Genomic DNA, 12,430 nt, shown 5'->3' with positions numbered 1-12,430 from the left:
CCTTCTCCAAGAAGAAGAACAACAACTTAACTAAGTATTACAAAAGTAATTCATTCATTCCTATCAACTTATTTTCGTGCTTATTTCCAATTAAGGTTCAAGCACGCTGTCCTGGGCACACATAGCTATCTTGGCTGTATGTTCAGGACAGTGAGTTAGTTGTTAGTGAGAGACGAGGGTGCAGTGGCCTTACACCTACTAATTAAGTCGTTAAAACTCGCTCTGGGTGGGAGTCGGCACCGTTCTGCGAACCCTGTACTTAACAGCCGTATGTCCGATGGCTTAACCACTGCACCACCGAGGCCCGTACAAAAGTATTGTTAAAATTTAATTTATATCATGTTTTGTTTCTCTTCAGTGACAACATATTTGTATGTTGCATCAAACATCAAAGCAGTTGAGGACCATATCAATATTTTTACATTATTAATGTTATAAGATTGGCAGGCGAGATATCAGTTTTAATTGCACAGTAAATTATTCCGTTAAAACATATTTTCTCACCTACAGGAGCATTGTCTACAAGCCTCAGCTCGTATTTGCTGTCCTTCCCAATGCTCGACACAGTTTGTTTCCCATTGTCCCAGATCACTTCAGCTGTTTCATCTTTCCCGTATGACACGACCGTTCCGAGATGACCTTCACCCCCATCGACGTCACCCGACAGCCAATCACGTCCTCGAATAACTCGTAGACCTGTCGCCATCCTAGGTTATAACTGGAAAATGACAGACAAACCCAGGTACCTGTTTTTAATATACTAAATGCTGTACTGTTATATAAGTGTCTACGTCATGTTTCAAAGTTTACGAAGGATCACGAATTTCAGGCCCCATGCTTATAAAATGTTTAGTCTAGACTCCAGGGGCTTATTCACTAAACTCTCGCAACTTTGCGATCTCGCAGTGCAATACTAAAAGACTTGCAAAGAGGGTGCTTTATTGTCTAGCAGAGCCTAAGAGACCTTTGTGAATTAGGCCCCAGATTGTTAGGGCCTGAGACTAACGTCATGGCAACGCCATACAAAATTCCATGCGTGTTACGTAATTAGATGTTTGGGTCTAGAATCTAAAATCTTATAACACGTCCCTGGTTGTCTAGCGTTAATGTGTTCGACATTAATCGCCAAATAATACTAATGTAAAAGTTAAATGTTTTATGAATGGAAAATTGCAAGAAACCGACTATTTAGAGATAGAGAACAAGCACTGCGTTGGAAGGAAGCAAAGAAATGCTTTATTTAACGACGCACTCACCACATTTTATTTACGGTATATAGCGTCAGATATATGGTTAAGAACTACACAGATATTGAGAGATGAAACCCGCTGTCGCCAATTCATGGGCTACTCTTTTCGATTAGCAGCAATGGATCTTTTATATGCACCAGCCCATAGACATGACAGCATACACCATGGTCTTTGATATATCAGTCGTGATGGACTGGTTGGAACGAGCAATAGCCCAACGGGCCCACCGACGGGGATCGATCCTAGACCGACTGCGCATCAAGCGAGCGCTTTACCATTGGGCTCCGTCCCTCCACCTTCTTTTACGGATAATTGCTTGACCAAGTTGTTTTACAAATAATGACTTGACCACGTTGTTTTACAAATAATGACTTGACCACCTTTTTTAATAATAATTGCTTGACCACCTTATTTTACAGATAATTTTTGACCACCTTGTTTTACAAATAATTGCTTGACCATGTTGTTTTACAAATAATTGTTTGACCACCTTATTTTACAATAATTGCTTGACCACCTTGTTTTGCAAATAATTGCTTGATCACCTTGTTTTACAAATAGTTGTTTGACCACTTTGATTTACAAATAATTGTTTGACCACTTTGTTTTACAAATAATTGCTTGACCACTTTGTTTTACAAATAATTGCTTGACTACCTTGTTTTACAAATAATTGCTTGACCACTTTGTTTTACAAATAATTGCTAGACTACCTTGCTTTATAAATAACTGCTTGTTCACCTTAACCACACTCGTTTAGCAATGATTCTTTGACGGTATACTGTCACACATATTCAATTGGACTGAAGTCTGGAGACCGCACTGGCCACTTCAATCGCATTAGGTGTTCCTATTGACGATAGTCGATAATGACCCTAGTATGACGTGGACAAAAATCTGGACTTGAAAGCACCTGCACATGGTGGGACGTAGGGATCAAGTATTTGGTTCTTGAAATAGATACATTCCGTTGTTTCTCTGATGAGAAAATGGAGATTGGTTTTACCAACCCAGACAATCCTTCCGAAAATCACCACCATAGCGGTCATGTTCATCAATGTAGGCGTCGTTGTATCGTTCAGCAAGGCGTTGTACACACACTGGAGCGATGATCAGTACTCCAGGGAATACTTTCATTACAACATTTTCTGTGGTCAGAAATTTTTGAACCCTAGCAAACTGTGAGTAGAATATTAACTGTAACACTACTATACAACCATCACGAATAGACACATACCACACACATATGAAACTGCATATATGGAACATACTCATGGCACGCGCCTGGACCACTGTATATTATTACACAAAGTATACACGCCAGATACAAAACCGCACAAACAAAGCAGATATATTTATATGCACAAATTATGACATTTTGTAATTGATACATTATACATGTCCATACATGCATGTATATAAATTGGGAATTGCTTTATTGAGGTCCGCCATAGCGAAATAGTTATTTAAAGTGCAGGCGCGTGTGCAGGGGGAGGAAGTCAGAAATGGAAACCCCTCCCTGCTCTAGCAAATGTTTTTTCTCAGTATACCCCCCCCCCCCCCCCCATGAACGTTCAACGCAACAGGCTAAACTCTCCACCTGCTAAAATACCTGCACTCGCGCTTTGTGTGATATGATTCAGGCGCGGATCCGTGGGGGTCACAGGGGTCCCGTGACTCCTCCGTTGGAGAAAGTTACGGGTCACAAATCTGCTCTGACCACTAAATATTTTAATTCACATAGGGACAGTACCTATGCATATTGCACTAAAACAAATGCTGTACATTGTTCTAAGCTCAACAAACTGAGCAAACCCCTAAATTAGGAATCCCTTTAAAATCATACAAAATCTCCTTTTTATCTTGCATATTTTATAACAAATGACACTCTCGTCGATGCAGACCAAAACATGGTCTATTGTAAGTGGTTAAATAATACATAATATAAACCCCGATATTGCAGATTTAAGATACAATAATTCCAAGCGGCAGTCTCAAAGCGGCATAATGACGAAAATATTATTTTTTCTTTTGACGTGTAAAGATTATACGTATCGAGCGTTTAAAGTTACATTCTATGGTTACCATATTATAACATCATGTACAAATATGAAATACAAGCTCAAATGCACTTTTAAAAATCTCGTGTGTGTTCGCTATGAATGGAGATCGTCAAAAGTATACGCTTGATTCGTCGCCTGTGCCGCCATAGCTCGGCAAAGTACAAACGACAGCCTGTTTGTCAGTTTCAGTTAACACGTGCGTTTGCCGATTTCAAATTGTAGGGTTCGTCTCAAAAAATTAAAAGAGAAATCTTGCGCTGTACGAAGAACGTTCGGTTGAGGATACGGTACTAGAGTCTTTCGTTAAAACCGGTTTGATCTTGACAACATATTATCGACAATCGTAGCTTCCTATTTCAGAATTAATATTTTATAAAGTCTTAGTAGAACTTTGAAAGTTTAGTTTGTATACTAGTAACACATTAATCATGTATATATTTTTTAATAAAATATACTAAAGTAGACAATAAACGTTTTTACTTCTTAATGTTACGTGTTATGTTAAAATCGACAAATTCAAATATTCTTTCGTTTGGAAAGGGTAAAGTTGGGGGGGGGGGGGGGGGGGTTAACGACATCAAAGTTAGAGCATATTGATTTAATAATCATCCGACGCCATACAAGCGTAAATAAAATGTGTTGAGTGCGTCGTTAAATAAAACATATCCTATCCTTCCTTCCATCTGCTGTTGGATGTCTAATATTTTGTAATTTTGACATATAAGCTTAGAGAGGAATCGGGTGCATGTGCAGGGGGAGGGTATTGGAGGTCGAAACCCTTACTTGCCGAAGCTTAAAAAATTTTTTTATGTATTTTTGGTGGGAGCATGGCCCCATATAAACTTCGCTCAACACAGTCTATAACCCCAACCCCGCTGAAATCCCTGCACACGTGCCTTGGAAACCCACTACATTTTTTTTTTTAGTTTATATGTACCATCCCACAGACAGGATATCACATACCATGGTCTTTTATATTTCCAAAAACACCTTTTTAGGTCTAAGTAATGAATAAAAATAACATAGTGTCTTGAAAAATGTTACGTAAATCGAACACAGTACCCTCTTCCTCTACCACTAGAGCGTTACGTAATTAGTAACACCCCCTTACATGTAACGCGTATGCCAACAGCTGGCCACTGTCAAAATTTCAAGGCAAATCCCCCACCCACCGACCCCTGGAAAGGCGTTGTATCATACCTCTATGGATATAAATATGTTTTGGAGATAAGAGACGACCCCTCAATCAAGACAGTTAAATTTGTTCAAAAATTGCGAAATCTCACGTGATCTCTTGTTGGGGAATTTCACTCTGGTCGTTTTAAAACGTGTCTTAAACTGTTGGAATAAAACGAAAATTTATCCAAATCCAATCTTAAATCGCCTTTCAACGTGTGTGAGCGTGCGTGTGTGTGTTGGGGGGGGGGGGGGGGGTTCTAATAGACCAAATCAATTCCTATTGCCGATAATGTTAACGTTTACTAATAAAACTGATATAAGCAACACACCCAGGAAGTACAGCAATAAAACACCCAGGAAGTACAGCAATAGAAAGTGTGGCATCTCACATCTAATCTACCTGCAAGAAAATGGGGGGTCACATACCATTTAAGAGATTTAATTAATGTTTTTAATAGCAACCATCATTTTTGCTGAAAATTGCAGCTCCATTTTTGGGGGTACCCCGCATTATTTATTTATTGTCAGTGGATAATCAATGTCACATCTTACTACCAATCACGCATGGAGACCCATATATAGTAATGAGTTTTAACCTGGCATGAATATAAATGTTCAACTACTTTACCTTCTTTCCTCTTAGACGTCTAATTTTCTTTGAATGTGGTGCTTATGCGTGTTGCGAAGATAAATACCTGCAAATCATATGTCAAAGGCACTAATAGTATACTCAAAGGCAAAAGTTATTGTGACATGGATTGTTTGGAGTAATAAATTTGTGAATAGATTTATGGATGTAAACCAGAGAAAATGTACATGAAACAGCTCAAAGAAATGGAACCAAGCAGTTGTTGCAGCGATTGCATGTTTTGTGCAAGAAGCATGGAATATTCGGGAGAAATACTATTCAGTGTTCACCATAAAAGGCCAGACATTCAGTCGCAAACCATTGTCACTCTGAGCAGCCTTCAGAAGTCCACAAGTCAGACAAACACCATTAGTGAACTGTTTGATGCAATGCCGTCATGCCACGCCTCAGTGAAAATGACAGATGGCGAGTCATAGGGATGCTTCAATCTGGGACCTCGCAGCGTGACGTCGCACGTCAATTCAACGTTCACAGAAACAGCATATGGCACTTATGGCAACAATATAAACAAAGCAACCAGGCCAGGGACCGTTTCCGTAGCGGCCGACCACCCGCGACAACCCCTCGCCAAGACGCATGGATCCGAACCACGCATCTGCGAAACAGGTTCCAGCCAGCAACCCTCACAGCCCGTACCATCCCTATCTCCAGCGTTTAGTGGCCTCATTGAGACGAGACGGTGCCAGGCCTGTATCAATGCTCAAGGTGGACACACTCGCTACTGACGGTGTGAACTTCGCTCTGGATCCCCTCTAATGATGTGGCTCATTTGCATATGGCAGGTGCGCCCTTTTCACGGACTATTGCTCGTTTCCATACCTTCGGACATTTCTCTTTCCATGTTATAACGTATCATACACGGCAGTAAAAACTTATCATCAATTATCTTTGTCTTTTGTGTGTCACAATCACTTTTGCCTTTTAGTATATATATTTGACAAGGAAACTGAAAGTAACATTAGCAATTTATCAACATGTCATTAGGGAATCCCCAAAATCAATACCACAGTTCTCGAGAAAACTACTAATGTTCGTATGAGACATTTTTGTGGTGCTTTCATTAAAAAAAACCTGTGCATGCACGTCTGTCGTGGCACGACCTCTGAATTCCCCAGAAAGTTCTGTCAAAGACAGGGAAGTGCATTGGATATTTTACGTGCTGACATTAACATTTCTTCACAAATACCAGTGGTCGGGGCAAAGCGTAGCTCCTTATTTCTGAAGAAACGTTTTAATGCCTTCTAACGGGTCTGTAGCTTAATGGTCGATCCCCGTCGGTGGGTCCATCGGGCTATTTCTCGTTCCAGCCAGTGCACCACGACTGGTATATAAAAGGCCGTAGTATGTGATATCCTGTCTGTGGGATGGTGCATATAGAATATATCATGCTACTAATGAAAACAATGTGGAGGGTTTCCTCTCTAAGACTTTATGTCAGAATTACCAAATGTTTGACATCCAATAACCAATTATTCAATATGTTCTAGTGGTGTCGTTAGAAGACATGTCATTGGTATATGTCATCAAATGGGTAATCAAGCATCATTACGTCAGTTTTCATCTTCAGTTTGATGTCATGTATGTATTTGTTTACAGAGATATGGATGTCTAGATAGGAGAGTTTGATTTAGGACCAACCGGAGGTAACTATTCATTTTATCTCCGTCTTTCTGTCTGTCTTTCACACATATTGTTTTCTGGACTATAATTTTATTGCAATGTATCTAGAGGTTAAAGGTCCGGCTGGGTCAAAGTTTGAGGTGAACCTAACTTTTGATAGAGAAGCTGACACCACAAGTCCTGTAATTGGTGATAAATGCGAGTGTGTTGGTTGTAAAAACATTAGTTTCATCTGGGCAAAAAATGTATGCAATTTTATTTCATCTAGTACCACTGTGTCAAGTAGCCTTGTGTTCGAAACATGTATGGGGTACCTGTAAAAAAATGTAATCTGTGTGTAGTCTGTGGTAAACGGAGATGTTTAGGGGTGGGGGGGGGGGGTCATGCTCGACGTGGTGTGTGGTTTCTAACGCTATGTAACTTTGTATCTTTTAAAGACGTTTTGTTCACTAAAATTTATTTACTATTTTAACATTTATTTTGATATTTTAAATTCGTTTAAACAAATTAAAAAGCTGACTGTGTACTTTTAAAACGTTATACCAGTCATAGTTTTAAAATGCTATCCATCAAATGCATATCTGAAGAAGATGTTAGAAATCAAAGGAGAGAGATCCTTCCCATACAGATAGCTATCATAGGGTGTCAGCTATGAATCAATAGCAAGCTATCTAAAACGTGTCTTTCAAAGGCAACAATCAAACAACCGAGAGAAGACATGCCCCCTGATCAAAGTTATAATATACTTTCATTTATACATTTACTGAGAAATGGACAGGTCACAATAATAAGTAATCTTATTACGAGTGTTTATAAACAAGGTAAAATTAATTTTCACTCTGCATCATAGCTACATCATATACACCATAGTGTTAACAATTTAACCTTTTAAGCACAAAGTTACTACTGATAAATGAATGTATTAAATCTGAAAGGCACTATTTAATCTAGATGACATTGTGTAAATAATTTGAATTTTTATTATTAGCCTACGAATGCATCTGGTAGTTTATTGTTTTATTTTTCAATTAAACAAATTATATCATTTACCTAAAAATTAATTTAAAGTGAAGTTACAGATTCTGTTCTCCCCGAGTCTATTTTCCAGTAGAGTGTGTGTCTTGTTAGAGAACTTCAAGGCGCGTGAACAGTATCTGTTCTCCCCGAGTCTATGTTCCGTGGGTAAATTATCCTTATTTATAAACACATACTAAACACGTATTCATGTCATATGTAGTCGTAATGGTGTACTCGTTCAGACGCCTGAAATATCCGTGGCAACAATTAAACTGCACTGTATCAGATTGCTCGTTCCATATTTAATTGGTGCTTAACATTAATTGGTTTGATTGGCAGGTCACTAAGTGGATACCACGGCAGACGTCAGATTAACAAGTAACCATTTCTAATTAATGCACGTGTAAAAATAAAAATATAATGCGTATTGTTATAAAGTTGAAGTTTAGCACTGTGACAATACTTTGATTAAATTTGATACATTCTATCAATATGTGGCTGCATATTTTAAAGTATTTTATTGTCAATATAAGACACTGACACAAAATTACAAGTCATCCTTAATAAGAACGCAGAATTATCAGTTAAAAAATGTCAGTATTGCGGATTACTGAGACTTGATAATTTTGTAATTTTAATATAAGACACATGCGCAATTAGGGACGGGTATATCGTACTAATTATTTGTGAACCATTCTCGTGTGACAATACGAGTTATTTCAGCTATTACTAAATTGTTTATAAAGCTTTAATAATTTAAAGAAGAATACATAAGTCATAATCGACTGATATATTAATTTTAAATTTCAACCTAAATCCGGTGTTTAAAGGTATTTAAATGAGTAAATATTCAACCACCTTGTCATATTGTATTATCACAAACTATTAATATGAAAATATGACCCAGAATGGGGATTCCCCTAATTCCGTGTGATGAATTCCTGAAGAAAGAGTTCGATTGTTATTTCATGGTATTTCATATTAATAAAAGTTAAAGTTTGTTTTATTTAACGATACCACTAGAGCACATTGATTTACTGGATGTCAAACATTTGGTAACTTTGACTTACAGTCTTTAGAGAGGAAACCCTACATTATCCCATTAGTAGCAAAGGATCTTTTATATGCACCATCCCACAGACAGGATAGCACATACCACGGCCTGTGATATGTCAGTCGTGGTGCACTGGCTAGAACGAGAAATATCCCAAATGGGCCCACCAACGGATATCGATCCCAAACCGACCGCGCATAAATCGAGCACTTTACCACTGGGATACATCCCGCCCTTATATTAATGAAATTATTACTCCCTTGAAATTGTAAAAAATTGAACAGGATAATTTTTGACCTTCACAAATAAAGCGTATAATACAACTATAGCAACGCGTATTTGTAGTCTTAACAATGAATAAACACATAATATATGTAGGTTATAAACAAGAGTTTTACCTTCTTCTTAGAGGTAGAGTACTCCAGATGTATTGATGTTTACGATGAGTTACCAATATAAATAGGTTTGTTTCACTAGGAATATTTGTATACTGTACATTTCAAGACACAGAAGAAATATCGATCTGAAACTTGGAAAACCCCAACCATAAATAGCCCAAATGCGGGGTAAATGTAGGTTATAATAGACCAAATCAATTCCTATTGCCGATAATGTTAACGTTTACTAATAAAACTGATATAAGCTGCGTATCAACACACTCAGAAAGGAAAGAAGTGTTTTATTTAACGACGCACTCAACACATTTTACTTACGGTTATATGGCGTCAGACATATGGTCTTTAAGGACCACACAGATACTAAGAGAGGAAACCCGCAGTCGCCATTTCATGGGCTACTCTTTTTCGATTAGCAGCAAGGGATCTATTATATGCATCATTCCACAGACAGGATAGTACATACCACGGCCTTTGTTAGACCAATTGTTATACTAGAAATAGCCCAATGGGTTCACCGACGGGGATCGATCCTAGACTGACCGCGCTTCAAGTGAACTCTTTACCACATACCATTTAAGAGATTTAATTAATGTTTTTATTAGCAACCGTCATTTTTTTTGAAAATTGCGGTTCCATTTTTGGGGGTACCCCGCATTAATTTCAACCTTTGGTATATACTGCACAACAACTGTATAACAAATAAAAGTGTATTTATTTATTGTCAATGGATAATAGTATTTGCACAAATAATCAATGTCACATATTACTACCCACAGCTGTTTTTACCTCGAACTTTGACACGGAATCTCTTCTTCTTTGGTACCATGCAACTTGTAAGCCTACTGAACTGAGTAGCTCTCGCGTGATTACAATCTAGTAGGTGATCTCTGTGCGTCTATATGTGTGATATATGTTTGTATAATCACAGTGGTCTTACTTAGCTACTGTTAAGACCCATTCATGAAATGCCGTACGTTTAATCCAGGAAGGAAATGTTTCATTTAACGACGCACTCAACACATTTTATTTACGGTTATATGGCGTTGGATATATGGTTAAGGACCACACATACATTGAGACAGGAAACCCGCTGTCGCCACTTCATGGGCTACTCTTTTCGATTAGCAGCAAGGGATATTTTATATGCACCATCCCACATACAGGATAGTGCATACCACGGCCTGTGTTACACCAGTTGTGGAGCTCTGGCTGGAACGAGAAACCGCCCAGTGGGTCCACCGACGGAGATCGATCCTAGATCTCGCTCCAGCCTAGATCGATAGCGCATCTGGCGAGCGCTGTATTACTGAGCTACGTCCCGCCCCACGTTTTGTCAATCTCGAGTGTCCATCTAAGACTGCACTACGTGAACGTTAAGAACGTGTAACGGCTAGTGTAGTTTGGTGAATATATAGGGACTTGCGACCATGCTCCTACGAACGTGCGCTTTGAGTTAACGGAATAAATTCTTAGATGTCACCTTCGTCTATCGTACATCTCGCGTTTCAGTTGAGTTACAGAACCCTGTAACCTTACAAATCAGTTTTATAATAAGAGTAGGTCAAGTCGACACTACAGGCTCGTATAAGCCGAATGGGGGTTTGGCGTGTGTGATCGTGGGGATGGTTGGTGGTGGACAAAAACGTACGTGTTTTTGTTCTACTCTTTATAATATGAAAGAATAGCTTTTGCTCCCCCTCCCTACTAGAGGTTGTGCCCCCCCCCCCCCCCCCCCCGAGATTTTATCCCCCACTTCAGATATCGTTACTACGGGCCTGCATCAGAGAAAACAAGCTCGAATGTCCTTTAGCCCTGTCAATGTTCGACAACCACTATGACCGTCAACTATTGTAATTTATGTCGTATTACTCTGCACGTAGTTTCCAAGACCTCACGCTACAGACCTTTAGTTTGATCCATTACGTCGATAAATTCACGAGGTTATGCATAGCATAAAGGAAACTAGTTATTCACTAGTACAAAAGCTACAAGAAAAAACTCGACACCCCTGAAGGGCGGATCCGTGATTTTTGAAAGGATGGTGTTCAAAAATTATAAAAAGGGCAAAGTTGAGTTTGCCGCTGGCAAACAAATCGAGCGAGATGTCTAGGGGGTATGGGGACATGTACCACCCCCACCCACCACCACCACCCAATAAAACGTGAAATATAGATGCCTAGATATGCGTTTTCAAGACAGTATAGCGTTGTTTTGTTATTGTTCTGTTTGGAACATTTTGTGTTATAATTTGTGTATTTTACCAATTATGTAATATTATTTAATGGGAACGCAATAACTTAGAAAACTTACTTTTAGGTTGGATTGTGGACGGTGTGGTCATATTTGCAGTTAAACAACAAGAAACAAAGCTGTGCGACTCTAACTTTATTGCAGTTATAAAACATAAACAGGGGTAGAATTAAAAACAAATTCAGGGCAAGGCGATTTTGGTCTTGAGTTTGACGAAATGTTTGGGGCATCAAGACAATTGGAGAGCGCACCAAAGCCAACATTTCTTTCATTTTTACACGTTGATCATATGTTGTCACTGGTTAATGATCAAAATTAAAAACAAAACATGCTGGTATTGTGTTTGTCTTTCGATTTTTGAAATAAGCAAATGTGAAAGAGGTGTGGGACAGCTTATATAAACGTTTCTTCACAATTAAAGAGAGAAATAGGTTTAGCCAAAATTTTAGCACTAGAATGAAACGATAACAATGACCATATGGCAAGCTACCTTCATGCTAAATGATAATGTCATGTAATTAATATTACATTGTTGATAAAAAAAATAATAACTAACACTATCAAACTGCTAATTATTTGAAATGTTGGTGACAGGTACATCTTCATCTTTGACAGGAACACGTTCTGACCAGCATGGCCCACATAATTAGTTCCAGGCCTGTACGACTTAAAAGGTAAGGGTGCCAAATACCAGGGGCAGTATTTACCAAACAATTTGAATTTTGGCTTACATTTTTGACATTGACTTAACTTACAAAGAAAAAACGTAATTTGGTATTTATCAAATGACTTAGGATAAAACTTTTAAACTAAGTCCTTGTGAAAAACGGTGTTAACATAATCACGTGACTACTACTAGCTGAGGATTCCTATAGAATGATTTTTGTTTTAATTATATGATTAAAGTTTTTTTTTTTTTAAACAATTCTTATTAAATTAACAAACCATAT

At 38.3% G+C, this 12,430-nt stretch overlaps 1 protein-coding gene across 2 annotated transcripts in view; it reads right to left on the bottom strand.

Moving 5' to 3' along the window:
- LOC121383963 (E3 ubiquitin-protein ligase MIB2-like) overlaps window positions 1–9,349 on the bottom strand; it is a 42,946-nt gene extending 33,597 nt beyond the window's left edge. The window contains exons 1-3 of one of the 2 annotated variants that reach the window (XM_041514078.1): window positions 9,231–9,344; window positions 5,121–5,187; window positions 505–718 (exon numbers count right to left, since the gene is read on the bottom strand). In XM_041514078.1, coding sequence (XP_041370012.1) covers window positions 505–706 — 202 coding nt within the window. In that variant the 5' untranslated portion in view covers window positions 707–718; window positions 5,121–5,187; window positions 9,231–9,344. Of the gene's footprint in view, window positions 1–504; window positions 719–5,120; window positions 5,188–9,230 lie in introns of both variants that reach the window. The other variant, XM_041514079.1, reaches the window with a different exon arrangement.
- Window positions 9,350–12,430: the final 3,081 nt, after the last annotated feature.

The sequence above is a fragment of the Gigantopelta aegis genome, chromosome 10 (assembly GCF_016097555.1).
Source record: "Gigantopelta aegis isolate Gae_Host chromosome 10, Gae_host_genome, whole genome shotgun sequence".
NCBI classification, from domain to species: domain Eukaryota; kingdom Metazoa; phylum Mollusca; class Gastropoda; order Neomphalida; family Peltospiridae; genus Gigantopelta; species Gigantopelta aegis.
Note: the sequence above shows the minus strand (reverse complement) of the source record. Positions and strands in the feature narration are given on the sequence as shown.